General features: G+C 32.5%; 1 protein-coding gene across 2 annotated transcripts; it reads right to left on the reverse strand.

The window, feature by feature from the left end:
- Nucleotides 1-757: 757 nt before the first annotated feature.
- Nucleotides 758-15,573, reverse strand: LOC145596702 (protein EI24 homolog). 2 transcript variants are annotated; one of them, XM_081652975.1, is made up of 11 exons: nt 15,348-15,573; nt 15,168-15,233; nt 13,792-13,942; nt 12,848-12,900; nt 11,180-11,311; nt 10,813-10,876; nt 10,496-10,560; nt 10,308-10,390; nt 8,848-8,924; nt 6,848-6,963; nt 758-1,191 (listed from the first exon to the last, which is right to left on the reverse strand). In XM_081652975.1, exons 1-11 carry the CDS (start codon nt 15,464-15,466, stop codon nt 1,125-1,127), a joined length of 993 nt encoding a protein of 330 aa, XP_081509101.1. In that variant the 5' UTR covers nt 15,467-15,573; the 3' UTR covers nt 758-1,124. The 2 variants fall into 2 exon arrangements, with proteins under 2 accessions (XP_081509101.1, XP_081509066.1); XM_081652940.1 differs by having other exon boundaries at nt 10,475-10,560; nt 15,348-15,572.
- Nucleotides 15,574-20,362: the final 4,789 nt, after the last annotated feature.

The following is a 20,362-nucleotide window of genomic DNA, read 5'->3' on the forward strand; positions in this document are numbered from 1 at the left end:
TTCCCTTCAAAACGGCTCCCATATGCTTGCTATGCATTTTCTTATGCATAACAACGCTTCATTTGGACTTCCTCAGAAATGGCTGCCATCAAGGCCCAATTCCCGAGACGGCCAGAAAAACAGCACGACCCACATTTTTAAGTCACTAAAACCTAGGACTAGGGCACACAATTCTAGATATAAATAGGGAGATTACCCCCAATTTTTGGGGCACGTTCAATCATTACATCATTTATTACTCTCGAAAATAGAGACACCTGATCTTGGAATTCGAAAAGATATTTAAAAATTAAAAAAAGTTGATATTTTGAAAATATATATCGTGACGAATGTAACAAGACCCCTCATGACTACTCCCTCCGTTTTTAAATACTTGCTCCACTTTCCTTTTCAGCCGTTTTTAAATACTTGCTCCATTTCTTTATTTGAAAAGTTTATACAATATTTAATTCATTTCTCTCACCTAGTGGACCCAACAAATATCATATTTTATTAATTTCATATTCTCTCTCCTCCAATTTCTCCACTATTTTTGCTTTTTACCATTTTTTATTCTTCCACCAACCCCATTACCTACATATTTTATTACTTTCTCTAATTTCTCCTAAAACTCCGCGCATAGAGAAATAGAGCAAGTATTTAAAAACAGAGGGAGTATATTTTTCATAAAGTTAAAATCACAAAACACGGTCAAATGGGAGTGTGTGTATAGTGCTAAAGTCAAAACGAGTCAACTAATAAAAAAAGAAGTAGTACATATTAAGAAAGCAAGAACTCATATCGTATAGTATATACATCATTATATTGTACAAAAGTTGTTATCACCCAAGTTGCACACTAGTTCTTAAAGCTCTATACATTGTATTATTTGTATATAAGTTGTTATATGTACAATTTTGATAAGAGAGAAAAAAGAAATTGATGATCTTCCCCTGATTACAAAGGAACATTACAAATTGACATTAGAAAAAAAAAATGTTAGAAGAGAGAAAAAATGAATAAAATATCCTCAAACTATGTAAAGTAAGAGGAAGACAAAAGAATGAGCACGAGCACTTGATTCCTCCAGAATGACACTTTTGTAATAGACTCACTTGAGATTTTCATTAATTGTTAAGAATTTCTTAAAGTGCCTTCTTTCCTTGGTTCAGCTCCTGCGATCTCAAAGGGAGGAAAGACAAGACCTTCATCCTACAAATACAGAGCACGTAAGTTGCGAGTGGCAAAGATGAAATGATTCATATAACAGATTCTTCAGTACTGTGAAAAAGATAAAATAGATTTTTAACCATGACTTTAATTCATGCAAACACTCCAATTCAACAAGTAGCTAACTATTTCAGCATTTTTACTCTTCAAGATCAAACAGTGCAACTGAACCACAGTAAGAAGTCTGACACTTTTACTAGACATCAGATTTAGTATCTCAATCCACGTTAAAAGTTGGGAGAGTCAAGAGATGGGGAGAATCATAGAATGCATTGGGTAGAAGAAAGAAATGAAAAGTGAGAAAAGGTAGTAGTGACTAGTGAGTAGCCATGGGTGAAGTAAGGAGGGAGGAAAGAGGAGGAGGATGATGCTGAGGCGAAATGATACCCATGTTTCAGTTTTAATTACCCAACACGGCTACTTGAGGCGAAATAATAAGACAGCATAACATCATGAGGAGCAAGGCATATAAAGGATGAAGCTAAAACATGACCCAAGCCCAAGAATAAAAACATAAACGTGAATTGAAATTTTAAGAAAATTACACTTGGCTGAAACTACCCTGATATTAGCTAGACCTGAAGTGACCTAAAGTCGAAGTCACTTAGAGACAGTTGCAGCCTTAAACTGAATTACTGAAATGACTATAACCAAATACAACTCTAAAAATAGGTGGCAAACTCAAACCAAACTGAGCACCAACAAATTGTACAAAAAAATTTGCCTAAGTTGAAGATTCAGAATTTTTATTAGGAAAATTTGTAAATTACCACCCGTTAATTTTTTTATTTTATTTTACCACCACTTAAATTAAAAAAATTACTCAAATTCCTACCTTTTTAAAAATTCCGGTGGGTTTTCCGTCTATGGGTCCACTTCCATTTCCATTTACCGCCGCATCACCGCAAAACCTCTCTTCTCCATTTCCTACTTCATTTTCTATATTTTTTTTTTATTTTTTTTATATTGAATATTACTTTTTTTTTTTTTGCAAGATACATATCAATACTAAATACTAAAATAATCACCAAGAATATTCTAGAAGTACACATGTCACGTTTACATTAAAAAAATTCCCGCCAAAAACTTTTTATTTTATTATTATTTTCCTTTGAAAATAAAAAGATAATTAATAAAAACAAATTGAATATACAACCTTATTTCCAAAAAAAAAAAAAAAAAAAAAAAAAAAAAAAAAAAAAGAATATACAGCCTAAATAATAGAACAATAACAACAAATTTAAATAAATAAAATTTTAAAAATATACACAATTTATAAACAAATACAAACTTATAATATTATTTAATATATAAATATAATTTTTTCCTATGAACATCCGAGCGTGCTCGGGCAAATAACTAGTTATGTTATTATTTTCCTTACTATCTAAATTAATAATGCCCCACCCCTTTGTTTTTCATCATAAAGTTTTCTTGTATCCTCTTTTAGTTCTACAGTTTTTCAAGCTAAGTAGGAGGATACTAGTTATATTGAAAACAATTTTTGAAACAAATTATATCAATATAATAATGCAATCAATTACATACTACTAGAAACGAATCTAAAGGGACACTTGCACATTATAAGTATAACATATTTAAATATTTTTTCTCACATGTTTTTATCGTTTTAATATACTTCATGCGTTTTAATACCGGCCTACCGCGTGAATCAATTCATTATGTTTTATATAATTACATTGTTTTTATAATTATTCAACATCCGTACAATGCATGGGGTTTAACTTATTAAATGCTCTATTTACTTTTGTGTGATAGTAGAAATTTATTTATTTTTATTTATTTATAGAACTTCACTATACAGCACATTTACTGATGTTAATAATTTTGTTAGTAACACATGCTTTTTAATAAACATATTGGAATATATTTTTTCTAAAGCTGGTGTAAAAAAATAAATAAATAAAAATTAAAAAAAAAAATCTTTCTAATGCTTAAGAATTCCATTAAGCACTACAAATGTAACCCATGATAAGGTAAGGAATCCTATTGACACATTTTCACCTAAATAAAACTCTACAATTGATAATGGGGGGGGCTTAGTTCACGTATATTCAGAACAACACAAAAAGAAAAAGGAGAAGGGGATTTAACTAGCCACGTAACAAAGTAGTATGACATTATTGATTTGGGTAGTAAGAAAATTATTAACTAATATATATTTTGAAAAACAAAAGTAATATTTATTTTAAAAAAAGGAAAATAAAATAATATAATAATGAATAAGGATGGAATATTCCTCAAAATACCTTCTCCGGTAGCCAACTTACCAATTTGCACATATATTACAAAAGGTAATACTGCTGATAGCAAATAACTGAAGTCATATTATTTTGCACAAACTGCAAATAGCTAGGTTTATATTAAGCTCCCCCTCAAAAAAAATAAAAAAAAAAATAAATAAATAAAGGTTTATATTAAGCTAACTTTCATTCTTTTTTAAAGTAGTTAATAGGAGTAATATTAATGAGCTCAGAAAAAAATCCAATTAAAATGTTATTCTCAAGACTCAATCACAAATCACCCTTTATTGATGGTTTGGATATGGCATCCAAGTTAGGGGCTTGACGATAACTAGTAAAGGCTATAATGATTAAGTTAGGGGTGTGATTCCCCTCATAATAAGATGGAAAAAATAATAATAACCCTACCAATCATCAACCATCTCAAAATACTCTCAACTATTGATTAAGTCACAATAATCCTAAGCATTTACCTTAGCCTTTCCATTCCCTTTCTTAACCCACCCAAAAACCATACAACCCTTTTACCACCACCAACCACTTCCCTATCAGCACGAACTACAACAACTGTTCAACTGTCACCATCACCACAATTGGCTCTGCCCCACCACCACCACTACCACCCTACCATCATCACCCATAACTAATCAAAGCACAATAAAACCACACCCCAAACACTTAAACCCACCTTCTCACACCTTGCAACCACCCTTCCTGACCACCCAAAAACCAGATTCACCGTCAGTGATACTACACCCTGCCCTTTCAAAACCTACCCCACACCCACTCACTAGGAAAAATCCACTACCTTGATACCCACTCCCAACCACACAACACTAAATATTTGGAAAAAAAAAAACATTAAAATGGGAAATTATTACCTTTTCTTCATCAATAATGGAATTAGATGTCAAATTCAACCACAAACTCTAGATTTAGAGTTTTTATGGTCACATTTTGACTATTAAAGCCTCAAGCTTCAATGATGGTGACGAAGCAAAAAGAGAAAAAGGAGAGAAAAAGGGTGGCGGCAAGGGGCGGGTATGAAGCACTAAAGGGTGAGGGCAAGGAGGTAGCAACAACAAAGAGTGGCGGCACCACCAAAAGAATAAGGGAGAAGGTGGTGGTGCAATGATGATGGAAAAACGGAGGTGAATGACCAAATACCCCAAACAATATTAAAGGGTTTTGATTTCCTTTCCCTCTTTATCCTTTTCTTGATTTCATTCCCTTTACCCTATACAAACCAAACAGTGCCAAAGATTAGTTTATTCATATCTAGATCCATCACCAAGAATTGCCCCATAACATGAGCTTCAATAAGGGATAGTCTCAAGGGAGATATCTTGAGAAAGCTAAATGAATGAAACAACGATTAGCTCTAAGGAAGCAATGAAGCATATGACGCTCGTAATAGCTATGGCCTTGTATTTTCTTGAATTTCTTCCATATTTGAAAGTGAGAGGATGAAGGAAGAAGAGGGGGGGTTAAATATCAGGAATTGTCATTTTAGGGGAGTACACCGGGCTAACTTGTTGAGTATCCTTTGGGTATGCATCTATCGTAAGTAGTTAATTGCTTGTTTAAATATGTTGTCTGATGAACTCTTCAGGTTTCTTACTTGTTACTATTTTACAACTTCCCCCCTTTATGCCATTATTTAGAAGGCTATAGTCCCCAGACAAGTGAAAGCATCTGTATGGACAGCGAATGTAGAGAGAGTACATACTTGAGAGTGGTGAACATCTATGTGTTCAGAGGCCAAACAAGGCTTTGTTTCATCATGTGTTATGTATTATCCAGTTTAGTTCAAAGTTTCAGAGGCAAAATGGGTGTTGTAATATCTGTTATTGTATGTGCTAATTGGCTGGAAAAGAAATGATAGGATTATCATGGTCAGGCGTCTGCTCCGGCTTTGTTTATGGGACAAGATGGTTTCCCTATCTACTCATTTCTCTCAAACTAATGTGGCTTTCTGCAATGTATATTATTATCCTAAACATAATTGATTTTTTTTTTCCTTTTTGCTTGCTTTAGCGGGTGTTTTGTTCTTCTTATGAGGAGTATTAATGAGTCTAGCAGCTCTAGCCTACTTGTGAGAAACTCAACTGAGCTCAAATCCAAGGAACCTAAATCTTACCCCTGTAAAATTATAACTCCATACCCCCAAGAATCAAACCCTATTCTCTCTCTCTCTCTCTCTCTCTCAGTAGCTTATAAAAAAAAACTACCCATTTATTGTACAGGATTAAATGGAATTTTGATTGCTTTTTATTTTCTTAATTTGGGTCTTGGTTGATATCATTGATTGTTTTAATTCTGAAGATACATGAATTTGTTACATTTTAATTAAAGGTAAAGATAGATAAATTATTATTAAAAAAAATACTTCGTACAATATTACAATTCTTCTTGAAATTTTGATTCCATACCTAGAGTGAACCAAACAGAATAAACAAGACACCAATTCAATCAAGGATTAATTAAACACTTTGACATATGTATGAGGTTCTCAATCCATACCTCCTTGGTATAAGTCCCCAATCCATTCCATTCTAATTTTTTTGAGCCAAAAGCTCCCTAAGCAAACTATGATTGGGTCAAGAAGTTCGTGATGAGGGTTAAAATAACTAGTTTAAATAAAATATAGGAAACTAGTTATGTTTTATAAGTTACTTAACAAATTCAACAAATACCTATGAGAATCTTAATGTATCAGAACTTTAAGTGTTAATACCTAGCTGTTGTGCACATAACAAGCAAGGAAATATATGTATGGCCTTGATAAGCAAAATCACAAAAATTCCATTGTGATTGGATGAGTAAGCATTCTATTTTTTTTTTTTTTCCTTTTATGTGAATAACATTTAGACACTTAGGCATTCAGACCTAATCATTACAAAAAGTAATGATGAGACATTGTAGCATGAAAGGCAATTTCTTGGTTAAAGCTCATAACTCGACACATTCAAGCTTGGTAAAGAAGTCGAGCCGAGCCTGAAAAGTCTGAGCTCCACAATTTCAAGCTTGGCTAAATCTCAAGTTTGGATTGACCAAAGCTCTGCTCAGCTTGTCACCATATTTTTCCGATTACAATGTAGCAAAAATACTTACGACTATCAAAGTAGAAAGTGGCATAGAGCTGATATGGTGACAAACTGAATACTAAGATAATTCATAAAAATCTTCTCATTGTTGAGATGTCAACCCACTAAAGTTGCACAATATCAAGAACAAGCCCATTGTAAACAAGGTATTCATACTCTCTTGTGGCTAGGCACATATTAAATTCTCAGTACCAACTACATATTTATGCCTTGTAGATTGTTAAAAGAATCAAAGCTTTTAATTGAGAAAAGAAATGGAATACTTACGAGACAGTATCAGCGCCACAAAATATAGGAACCCTTCCTAATCCTATGCCAAGCCACTGCTTCCTTGGTGAAGATACTAGATTATCAGCATCTGAACCTGTTGCTGTCAAAACAAACTTCAAGAAGAGATTGAGAGCATCAGATATAATTGGAGAAAACTTTAATTACTATGATATAAATGGTAACAACCAAGTCCACCGAAGGTCTGAAGGATATACCATGTTTTCCTAACCTAAAATTCCAATCAAAGAGAGAAAGAACAACAATATAACTACTTTCATCAATTTTAGAATTCCAACAACTTAAGTGACTGAGAACGTTAAACCCTTGTGCAAATGCATGAACACCATTTAACACGGTATGAATGATTTTCTTCTCTTTCCAAATCTCATCTAATATTTACCAACCAAATATATCCTGACACTCACTTGTTCAAGAGAAGAGAAAACAATTCAAGACAATGCTTGCTAGGTAAAACAGATACATGTCATAGTAGGGCTGGCAATCGGATCAGGTCGGGTTCGTGTTCAGGTCACCTATTTTTGGGTCAGAAACCTCCCAACCCGAACCTGATCCATTTAACTTTTCGGGTTGAAAATCCCAACCTGAACCTGATATTTTCGGGTTCGGGTCAACCCGAAAATAACATTATGACCTGATTTTTTTTTTGTCTAAATCTGTTTTCTTTACCTAAATACAACTTGAACAACCTACTTTTTTCCAAATTTCAAAGCTATAATCCACAATCTAAGTACCAATTTAATATGGCATATGCATGAAATTGCTCATAAGCCCAGAAAATATGAGTTAAACAAACGAAAAATAGAAAAAATAAATAAAAAAATAGAACAATAGAACAATAATTTATACTTGTATACTAGTTTGAACAATTTATTTGCATGAAAATAACAACAATCGAATTAAAAACCAACAATAATTATAACTAAGTTGAAATTACAAGCAAGTAAATTTACAAAATCAATAGCTTAACAAAACTTAGAAGAAGACAGGGAGAAAGAATAGATTATAAGTAGTCACTTTAGTTCGAGCTATTTATTTGGGATTGTCAAACTCGAAGCTATGGAGCTGATCCATTTGAGGACTTAAGGAGATCTGCTATTGACTCTTGACTCTTGCCTCTAGAGGAGTACGCAACAAAGAGATTTATGAAGGGGAGAGAGAGTGTGAGAAACTTAGAGTGAGAGTGAAGCGGCTATCTTTGAGAATGTGAGGAAATGAGATTGAAAATGTTATATATAGTTAGGGTTAATATTGGGCTCACTTAGTTGGGCTTGTAGCTTATAAACTAGTTTCACGCAAAAATGTTACTGTTACCATGTATTTTGATCCAATAATTTTTTTTTCGGGTTACACATGTCGTTTTCTGGTTGAAATTCTCAACCTAAACCTAACCCATTTAATTTCAGGTCGGGTTCGTGTCAACCCATTTAATTAATCGGGTTGAAAAACTCAACCCTAACCCGCTATTTTCAGGTCAGATTCGGGTCGGGTTATCAGGTCGGGTCAGTTTTTGTCAGCCCTATGTCATAGGATGGAAAACTGATCATATATGTCGCTTTGGGGATTATGCTATACTAAATTAATTTAAATATATAATATCAGTTAGTTTCTTAGGTACCAGTGTATCCAAAGCAGGTTTTTGACTTCTACAGAGATAAAACACTTTTACCAGCAGAATGCATTTCATTATAATTTCACAATTAGAGGAAAATTGCCATAACACAAGGTAACCATTAGAGTCCCTCTTATGCAATCATTATTCAATAATTGATCCCTAGAAGTTAAAGAATCCAGAGATCTTTGCATTGAATCCATCTATGCCACAAAGAGGGAAATCAAAATGGATTCACTGACCAATAACTAGGCAGCCATTAGTAAAACAACCTACAGAACAAAATGTCCATAATGCCCATAAGGATTTTCTAAAATCAAGAAGAGGAATCCATATATCGATATAAGAAAATGCAGAGCTAACATACCAGAGGAAAAAGAGTGGCCATGACAGCATAGCTCTCCAGAGGAGGGAAAAAGAAAATTGCCAGCACACATGGACTTCCTGAAATCATGCCCCAAATCTTAAGAAAAAGACAAACTAAGAATCTTGTTCTTATCTCATTGACTCAGACCCATGTATTTTCTTGAAATTTTAAGATTATAGATAGATTCTTAATCTATATATTTACCTCCTCAATCCGCTCAATGATATTTAATAATTTAGCAAGTCCACATAATACATCATTTTGGAAAGCTTTTATAAGGACTCATCTTTTAAGTTCATTTCAAAGAACATAACCATATCATTTGAAAATGAAAAAGTAGAAAAATATAAAATAAAATAAAAAATTAAAACAAAAAAAATACCCTGAAACCGAAATGGATCTTGAGCTCATTGGTCCACATCAGAGGCAGATCCACAACAAACCAAGGGTGTGCACTACTCAATGCTTCAATAAAAACTATTTGAGGCAACTTGATGCAAGATTATAAAGGTAGTATTTTGAATACTTTTGAATATGCAAGATTATAAAGGTAGTATTTTGAATATACAATAGAGCTATATCATATTAATGTGGGTCTAGTGTTCTTACATTGTCAGCTAAACAATATTTTGAATACTTTTTTTTTTCCCAAAATGTTTCATATTATGACATAATCTTGATTTTTTTTCTCACTATAAATTGTCAAAAGTTATAAAGATAACACAATAGCACCAGCCTATAAATGGGACTACAAGAGGTCATAAATGAATAAATAAGCTTATCAAACCAGGTTTAAATCATTGTTACTTATCAAAGTACGGAGTATATAATTGTGCATATCTTATATCAAAATCCTGGATACACCATTGGTCCACATACTTGTATGTATAAGACCTATTAAGCTATTGAACTTTCAACGTGTCTAGAATAGAGTTACTTTGTCCTATTTCCTAATTAACTACATTTACATTAGTTTACTTGTATCAAAACCAAATCAACTTTAAAGTACATTTGTACTTCTTAAATCAACTTTAAAGTACATTTGTACTTCTTAAATCAACTTTAAAGTACATTTGTACTTCTTAAATCAACTTTAAAGTACATTTGTACTTCAAGATGTGCCTTCTATGCATATGGCCAAAATGACAGTGAAAGAAATAGTTAAATTTAAATTAATACATTTGATTTCCTTGTACTTAAATTACAAAGCATATTTGTCAATCGGGAATTATCATGAAAATATATAATTTCAAGCAAAAGGAAAACATTAAGTTCTTCATAGCTCAATAAAAGAACTTATATCACTTACTATCCAGAAACTCGAATTTACTAACAAGGGTTGAACCCAACATAATGGTGAATATTAAGATTTGACTTTAAATTGACTCAAAAGTTACAGAAATATGAATCAACAATCATGGGATTTATCAATCACTTAATAATTGTTTGTTCATGCATACCAAAACCAGCAAAAAATGCCCAATTGGACTCAAAGAAGTCCAGCCTTCGATCAAGTGTAACTCCTGAAAGATTCCATTTGTACCTGATAGAGCAGCATCATAGATATTCAAAATCAAACAGATGCAAATACAATAGAGTACATAGAATAAAAAACAAGAGGACGTACTCAAAACAGTAGTAAGCATACATCCAGGAGAGTAGCAAGAAATTGAGTGCTTTCCCAGCATATGGTATGAAACCAGTGGCAAAAACCTGCATATGTCACCATGAACAGTCAAGGTAGGATCAAACCAGCTTCTTTTAATTAAATTTTTTTTTTTAATTTTTTTTTTTTTTTAAAAAAAAAAACATTGAGAGGAAAAGGGTTAGAGCCGTGGAGGGTAGAGAAAAGCAGCTCATTTCTTCACCATAGTATGTGCAGAAGCCAACATTCACTGATAATGATGACTAGTTTACATGCCTGTGACAAAAAATACATACAAAAAACATCAGAAGTAGTCTCACCTCTAGGAAGAAGAAGCTCAGGAGAAGAATTGAGTAGACTTGCTCTCCTATTCCGATCATGATCCTAGAAGTAGATAGTGAGAAAACATTCAATCATACGGATTTTAATGTAAAATGATTCCGGCATTAAAAATACGGTTCCAACCAACAAATTGATAATAAGATTAATGTACAAAATCAATCACGCTAAAAATTGGGCAAATAGTAGCAATCAAGTCTGATGACAACTATCCCTAATGGAGATAGCACCAAAGTTACTCAGCATTATGTCTTGTATAAGTAGGACAGTCACTTAGAGAGGTTATATTTTATAAAAACAGATTAAGTGTATATTCAAAAGATAGTAGCAATCACATTTGAGATTTACCCTCCAAGACCAGCAGATTTATCTGAACCAGGAATTTGTGCAATTGATGCCTCTTTTTCACCTGCCATCGGTGCTGTTGAAGGCTTATGTTTCCCCATAGCAATAAACCCATGCTTAGCTATATCATTGTACCTATACAAACAGAAGGTTAAACAACCTTAAAATTATGAATAAAACTTGAAGACTTGTGAAAAAAGACAAGAGAGCTTTCTTTAACAGTTCCAATGTTTAAACCTTTTGCATTTACTACAGTCAATTCAAGAGCTTACGAAAATATAGGGGGATAAACAAAAAATATAGTGCCAGGATCAAGAGCTTACGAAAATATAGGGGGATAAACAAAAAATATAGTGCCAGGATGAGAATTAATAAAAAAGGGTTGTTGCATATTCATCTTAGTGGAAAAACACGACAACTGTGATTGCCTTTATTTTCATTGAAAAGCAATGTGTTGTGGGAAAAGATTTATTTAATTCATAAATGCAAAAAGCTTCTAGTTTTTTTACTTATGCAACTTTTAGAAAATAGACTAGATTCATTTGTCTATGATACTACAATATACTTAGGAAAAATTGTCAAAAATAAAACGACCTTTAGACAGTCTTTCAAAAATAAAACGACCTTTTCATTATTCTAAAATAAAACGACCTTTGATATACATCTGCTCAAAATAGAACATGACCGAATGGAACCCTATTTAGTAGGTTATTGTGACACGCATCACAATACGATTGGTAATTTTTTTTTTTTTTTGGCTTTTATTACATAAATTAATTTTAATTCTAATAATGAAAAAAAAAAAAAAAAATCCCACTGCCATGCCTTAGCCCCCTGCTTGCGAATTCCCACCCATACGCACCCCTGTCGCCGTCAGCAAACCGCAAACCCAATGAAACCTCACCCTAGCTTGTCCATGTCGGTGAATCGCATCCGAGCCCCCACCCTTTTCGCGTGGGGTTCAACGACTTGGGGGTTGCGGGTTATTTTCGGGTGTGTGGAGTGGGTAAGATCGATTTGAGGTGGTTTTGGATGGTTTCAAGGGGATCGGGTGATCCAAGGGGTGGCCGCGGGTGGGTTTTAAGGTGTGCAAAGTGGGGTTTAATGGTGGTTTCAACTTTCAAGGGGGTGGTTGGGGTTGGTTTCGAGGTGTTCAGGGTGGTTACAAGGTGGGTTACGGTGCAATGGATGGTTGAGCGGTGGTAAGGGGGGACGGGAGGTGGCTACAAGATTGGAAGGTTCTCTAATGGAGGTCGACGTCGGGCTATGGTGGGTTGTGTCTGTTGTGTGGGCAAGAGGCCAACAGTAAGGAGGAAGAGAGCAAAGATAATTTTTTAAAAAAATTCTTAAAAAAAAAAAAAAGAAAGAAAGAAAGATGATTTTTAAAAAATTGTTTTATTTAATTAAAAATCAAATTTTTTTAAAAAGAAATTGCAAAAATAATCCTAGCCAATTGTAGTACGACATGTGTTCGGGAATAACCTTTTAAACAGGTTACTAATTTTTTGTTCTATTTTGAGTAGATTTATGTCAAAGTTGTTTTATTTTGGAATAATATAAAGGTCATTTTATTTTTGAAACACCGTCCAAAGGTCGTTTTATTTTTACAGTTTTTCCTATACTTTAAGCGTAAGAATCCAGAAGATAAAAGCAAATACATTTAAAAGTTACCAGATATTGCTCAGTATAATGCTGGACACGTACAATGGATAGAACCACACCAGCTGCATTAAACAGGCAAACAAAATTTTCAAACTCAAAACTGTTTGAAACAGGTCTGCAAAATATTCATTCTCAAGAAAAAAGTACACTCAAGAAGGAACCACAAAAAATATAAGCAATGCGCCAATCAGTAATTTTCCACATACTATCAAGTTAAAACATATAGAAAACAACTCAAAGGAGGAACGTCACAGGGAAGAAAGACAAAATTACCTAAGACCAAGGCAACTGTGGTGAATTCATAATGAGGAGATAGCAAAGAAAGACTCCATGAGGACAGGGATATTTATGGCCAATAACCCTTTAGATTCCAAACAGCCAATAGAATAAACATGTAATCACATTGCATAGGATGATGACATATAAATCACACACAACAGAAGTCATAAATTATATGATCTTATATAGAGCATTTCAGATATCAATCAAGCATTTTTTTTTTTAATATAATTTTCAAACTTTAGTATTTATTCTCCAATCTGGTCTTTGAGAGTGTATTGTTAACTAAAACTTTGCAATTAGATTTGAAGGAAACTTGACTCTCTTTTTCTAACAATGGCAAACTTTTCATGGATATATCATATGTTACATCTCATAAATAAAAGGGAAAAGGAAAGAAAAAAAAACCAAGCATCTCAAGGAGAAAACATCAATTCATAACAACATCAATTCATGATCCTATGTTACAGAGACTTGATATGAGTCATCTATAAATTCAGGAACAGCCAAATTTATACCATGATGTCAGTTGAAAAGAAATGACAAGATTCACAGACTGAACAATAAGATGTCAATAAGTCTACAGTAACTGATTACTCAAGCAAATTATTTAGCCATGAAACTAGAAAAAATGTACAGGATAACACTACAAATTAATTGAAAACAAAACTCACATAGATGAGTTGAATCAGAAGTTTTCGCATTGTCGAATAAATAGTCAAAATCACTCCATATCTCCATACATCATCATACATAATATGAGGGCATTGAGATGGCAATATCCATTCCAACATAGGAACAAGAAATGCTTTCAATATATATACACTGCAACAACATATATGGAAGATATATCAATAATACTGCAACATGAGTGTAATATGACTAGCAACTATGAAGGTAATGATAACAGCATTATCTATAAGCAGTCAAATAAGAAAAAGACAATTCAAAAGGACTGCAGTCAACAGTTACTGATAAAAAGGCTTTTAAAACAAGCATGGTAGATAAAAATCATAGGTCACTATTCTCATCAAAAAAAATTAATTTTCCACCACTGGTAGATACATAAACCACATACATGCATTTAAATGTAGATGTACAAGTATTGGTACATACATATCGCAAAGCCAAATATAATACAGGCCTCAACAACCACAATAATCCTAAAAATTTGGATCATGAAACCATTCCAAAAACCATCCTTTGTCATTTTACAACCACAGGAAGAAACTTTAATCAATTCAATTTCTTTCACAGTTGACGTGGAATTATTCTAGCCAAAACAGATCAACATGACATGAAAAGGGGTTAAAAACAGGCGAGCCAACCAACAGCACCCACCAACATCATTACCCACAAATTGTTCTCTCCCGGTAAGAACCAATTAAGGTGTCCCAAACAAGAGGACTTTTTACAAAATGTATTCATTAACTTTAACCTTGATTTGACACAACCCCAAATAACAAAAACTAATATACTCACAAGAACAATTATTGCGTCCATCTTCCTCGTGTAGCTAGATTCACTTGCGAGATAAAATCACATAAAAAAAATGATGTGGAAAGAAAATTTTATGTTTATGAAATCTACAGCATACAACATATGTGCTTAACATAGAAATTGCTGTGAATTAGTTTCAAACAACCTGACTATATTATATGCAGCCAGGAATTGAAAATACAAACAAAAGATCAAAATAAAACCATAATTTAGGAAAAAAAAAAAAAAAAATGCTAACTTCAATCCTAAAGTGGACTGAAAATAAATAGAAAGCAAGGTTCTGCATTATATCTTGTGTGGATGAATATAAATACTTGTACTTAGGTAAACAATCAATATGCCAATCAATATATTGCCAAATAATTTCAAATTTTGACAAAATTAAACCAATTAATTAGGTACAAAACTAATATATTGCCAAACAATTTCCAAATTTAACAAAATTATAAGCTTTTAATTACCTAACAATGTGATTAAAAATAAATATAAACAAAAGTGAAACAATAATCAAATTAAACTACAACTAAATAAAGATTATGATTTTTGCTACCTGCCCAGAAAAATAAATCCATTGAAGAGAAAACATTGACTAGTTCGAATCAAAAGGCTTTTAGACCTGCAAAGTGAAACAAATCAAATTAATTCAATCTAAAATAAATAAAATTCAGCAGGTTAATAATTAAATTAAAAACATAAATTTTCTTCAAAAATAATAAAAATAGGAATAAACCTGTAACAGAGAATAGCAACTCTATGAACGCAACAAGCCTCTTTGAAACCATGAAACCAAAGAAGAGATCCTTGCTTTAGCTTTGCTAATGTAATTTCTCCAATTGGTGGACTAGCCATTACTAATTTACTATGAAGCGTGAGAAGAGAGAGAAAGAGAAATAGAGTAGAAGTACTTCGTAATACACTAATACATAAGGCGTTGATTTTAAAAAGAATTAAATTGATTTAGTTTAGTTCCAAATACTCTTTTATAGTTTGGGATAAAGAGATTAAAAGAGGGTAAACGAGGAACATAACTCGTTAATCAAATGTTTTACACCTAATTGTTACCCGAAGTAGATGTTTTGGGTCTTTTCAAAAAAAAAAACAAAAAAAAAAAAGATGTTTTTGGTTTTATTGCATGGTCATAATTAAATTTTATAACAAATAAATAATAATGTTAATTCGACGATAATTTATCCAAAAAAATTATTTATAACAAAATAATTTAATAGTTTATACCAATACTAAATAACGTAAAGGTTATTGAATTGAATTATATAAATGGAAAATTTGTTAGAAACAACCTTTTAAATTGTCCACTTTATTTAAAACAACCTTTTATTTTTTTATTTTTTATTTTTTTTTTTTTTTTTTTGCAATTTCAGACCAATTATAAAGTTTTTTTTATTAAAGACAACCAAATGCTACTTTCCAGCGTTGACACTATTTTTCCTGATGTTGATCACTAGTGTGCAACACACATGAACTCGTATATTGCTTAATACACCAATTTTCCCTCCAATTCACTCGTACTAAAAGAGGGATGAAAGAGAAGTAGGAGTTTTAATAGGAGTTAATTGGAGGGAAAAGGGGTGTATTAAGCAATATAGGAGGTCACGTGACTCGCACACTCGTGGTCAACATCGGGAAAAATAGAGTCAACGCCGGAAAATAACATTTGGCTGTCTTTGATAGAAAAATTTTATAATGTGGTCTGAAATTGCAAAAAAAAAAAAAAATTAAAAGGTTGTTTTAAATAAAATGGACACTTTAAAAGGTTGTTTCTGAAAAATTTTCCTATATAACTAAATAAATAAACATAGTTATAGAAACTTAGAAGCTAAGGTTTTATATAAGAAAATTAAAATATTAGCTTAGGTTAGTACCCATATACTACGTACTCATACACATTTGTCACTTTGATCGACATAATATGAAATTTTAGTTGAGTTTATTTTACTTTAGGATAATTTGTATTCAATAATCAACTTTTTGAATTTATCTTTAGTAATAATCACATAAATGTTTATAATAATTAAATAATTTTCCAATATATGTTTGTGTACAAAGTATATTATAACAAACTTATTTTGTTCTTTTAAATGTTACGTATAATTTTAAGATTAATACAAAGTATGCTACCAAAATGATTTTTCTTTTTTTAATTAAAGTAAATTTTATTATCAAATGATAAAAGTTAGAGAAAAAAAAATTGATATCGATAATATTATAATAATTTTGGAAAAGAATATATTCCAATACATTATTTTCAATCAATGTTAGTATCTATCTATAAATATACTAAAACAACAACCACTGATATCATCACTTTTTAATATTGTACACATGTCAAGCTGTTGTTAAAATTTTTCCCGCCTAAATCAATTGCTGACACTATATTCTTATTTAATTTTTTTTACCTTAAATTATTACAATTATTATTTTAAAGACAATTATTATATTTTACTCCATATGTATATTATGAATTTATGAATGACTATCTGGCTTCAACAATTAATTACTCTCGATTAAAGAGTACTTCGTAATGCATAATTTGCTTCAATTTTTACTCTTCTTCAAAATAAATAAAATCTAAATATCATTGCAAATGACAATTAATGATTATGTTTTTATAATTTATCTCATATGAGAGACATATATAAAATATATATTTATTTCAATGAATTTTTTTTATGTCGTGCATCGCACGGGGCTTATCTAGTTTTTGTAACTAAGAGTTTCCTAGTAAATAGAATTTATGTAAAAAAAAATTAATTAAATATAATTGGATTGAAAATGCTGTCAAAAACTAAAAAGGAAAAGGAAAAAAACGCGGAAAAATTTTTAATCAGGAAATGACGAGTGTCATTGATAAAATGTACAAGAAATGCTTTCAATTCGGGGATGACATTTTCGCCTTTAGTATAGGTTTATTGATTGTTTGTTTTATCAATAAGATAATCATGGAATTTCTCAAGGTAAACTAGGCTTTGGATGAGAAGGTTTTCAACTGAAAGATGTTTTTAGTCGTTAGACCCAATTGTTAAATATTTTCCAAGGTCTTTCAAAAAAAAAATCTAAAGTGTATCTACGAGAGTGTCCAGCAGGTTGTTCATATTGAGTAAAGGTGATCAACATTGGCCAGACCCACTAGCCCGGCTGACCCAACCTGAAAATATGGCAGGTTTGGGAAAGCCAAAAAATGCTTTTTTTTTGTTAAAGTCATGAACCCGACCCGAAAAAAGCCTAAAAGCCTCTTTGATGGGAGAGCATCGACACTACTTTTGGGCCGTATTCGAATAATGTTGATTTGATTAAGACAGAAAAATATTTGGACTTGATTTGAATTATTTGAATGATTTTCCTCATATGTGGAATGCAACTTTTAGAAATTTTTGGTCTCTACCTACTAGAGTCCAACTTGAACTCGACCAAGGATTAAAAAAATATTAAAAAGCTTTACTACAAACAAATAAAATAACTGAAAAAATAGTACAACGGTAAGGGATCCTCTTCCTTTTTCCTTTGTACTAGAGATGTCATCCCCAAATTTTCACAGCAACATGGCAGGTGAAAAATCCCCCAAATTTTTCCCTCTAAAAATTTTGGGGAAAAAATTAATGGAGTTCCCCCCTTTCGTTTTGAAGACGCCGCTAAGCAAGAAAAATGAACAAACCAGTATTGAAGAGTTGCGAGGAGCGGTATTTGTAAAAGATCAAATCCCGATTTTGTGAGAAACCATAGTTTTGCGACTAATTAATTCCCGCAATTTGAGTAAGCTAAACAAATTAATCAATAAATGGTTGTGCGGTTGGAAAAATGGATTATGAGAATTTGGCGAACAAAGAAATTGAGATGACTGAGGTAAGTAATGCTTTCGATTTCTTTAACTTTGAACCATATTGTTTTTGTTAAGGAATTGATTTAGTAAATGTTGGTAGTGGTTGATTTTGCGATGGTTGATTCTGGCAAATTGAACTGAATTTTTTATTTTGAAAAGTTGAGTAAATAGTGAATTATATGAACTTTGGAAAGTTGTGGTGTTCAGTTCTTAATTGGGGAAAACATAAACTGATTAAAGATTATCTATTAGTGTTAAATGATTTGTAGTAATTCATCTTGTAGTTATGTGAATTATGCTTTTGATTTCTTTAACTTTAAACCATATTGTTGTTGATGAGGAATTGATTTAGTAAATGTTGGTAGTGGTTGATTTTGCGATGGTTGATTCATCTTGTAGTTGTGTTGTGTTAATAAAATTATTATATGGATTCATCAATTAGAATCTGTACTCACAACCTTTTATTAGTCAATCCTTGATGACAGTTAATTGTATCTTGTCCATTGGTGATTGCCTAAAAGTCTAAAATTAGCAGACATAAGTCAACAGGATTGTGATCAACAATAAGAAGCAACAGTAGCATATTCCACGGTTATGTGAATTATGGACCTTGTTTTGATAAATTTCTTGTTGGTTTGGGTAGGAGTATAATGTGAACCAGGTTATGGAGGGGAGCACATATGTAAACTACAGTTCAGTTAATTCTTCAGACAGTGACAGTGATGATAGTGTACAATTTGATTTGAATGATGACTTGAATATTGATGTTGATGTTGGGGAGGGTTTTGACTTGAATAAGGACCCTGCTGAATGTAGCATTCCCAGTTAAATAAGGACCCTGCTGAACGTAGCATTCTCGGGGAGGGTTTTAAGTGAACGACGACTGTAGTTTGGGTTTACATAGTGCAGACGTGTACAGTTCGAGATCAGGAAGATGTTTAGGGGCAGCTGCATTACCTCATCTAGAAGTAGGAATGGAGTTTAGTACTTGGAATGACATGAATAATTATTATTGTAGATATGGGTAGCAAGAGGGATTTGAGTGATGAGTGTCATTTATGGCTTTCATTTGGTTCTCTTAAGGGTGGATTTCATGCTATTCTATAACTCTTTTCCTTAGCTTTTCCTTAAATTTACTCTTTATTTCTTTACTTTGCATTTTCTTAGTTGAATTTCTATTTTTATGCATTTCTTGGTTTATTTTGTTATTTTTTCTTTTATTTGCTTGTTTTCTTTCATTTTTCAGGTTAAGGTCATTATCTAAAGATTCCCGAGGCCCCTTCCCAAGTTTGGCATTTATTAGGATGCCTAATGTTCTCCATTTGAAGCTCAAGCATGGAGAAGTGCAAGTTCCTAAAGACTCTAGGTCGTGCTTTCAAGCCGTGGGGGCACGAATTCTCGTGTTGAACCCACAATCTTGGAGTTTGGAAACTGCAAGGTCCTGTGTTTATTAAGAGCATTGAGTGGAACGCACGAGGAGCATCGACATGATGGTGAAGAGGGTTGCCCTATTCCCACGCGGGCGTGCGCGACTATGGCGTGGCCGCGCGGCCTGGTGGCGCGGGTGCGCCTCTCTCGGGCGCGGGCGCGCCTGTCTGGGTCTCTGTTCTGTACCAAGATTTACGCGGCCGCGCTCCCCTTTATAGTTGGCTGCGCCTGTACGGGTTTACTATATATAGATTTTCATTCTATTTTTAGAGAGAGAGTTCATTTTTAGAATTATAATAGGAATTTTAGATCATTTTGTAGAGAGAGAAATTCTAGATTGTAGAGAGAGAAGTTCTTGATTGATGATTAAAGATTGATGATTCTAGCATTTTCTCCATTGAATTGAAGCAAGTTTGTAAGGATTTCTTTTACTTTAAAGCAATTTTTAGCATATGATTTCAATAGTTTTGTTGATTGTTCAA

Source organism: Chenopodium album, chromosome 1 (assembly GCF_948465745.1).
Source record: "Chenopodium album chromosome 1, dcCheAlbu1.1, whole genome shotgun sequence".
Taxonomy (NCBI): domain Eukaryota; kingdom Viridiplantae; phylum Streptophyta; class Magnoliopsida; order Caryophyllales; family Amaranthaceae; genus Chenopodium; species Chenopodium album.

Coding starts and splice junctions, on each gene's coding strand:
- LOC145596702 (XM_081652940.1), bottom strand. CDS start 15,466: ATGGCTAGTCCACCAATTGGAGAAATTACATTAGCAAAGCTAAAGCAA. Junction 12,901..13,791: donor TTCTGATTCAACTCATCTAT/GTGAGTTTTGTT, acceptor TGTTTAATGCAG/CTGGTGTGGTTCTATCCATT. Junction 1,192..6,847: donor TGTGGCGCTGATACTGTCTC/GTAAGTATTCCA, acceptor CTGTATTTGTAG/GATGAAGGTCTTGTCTTTCC.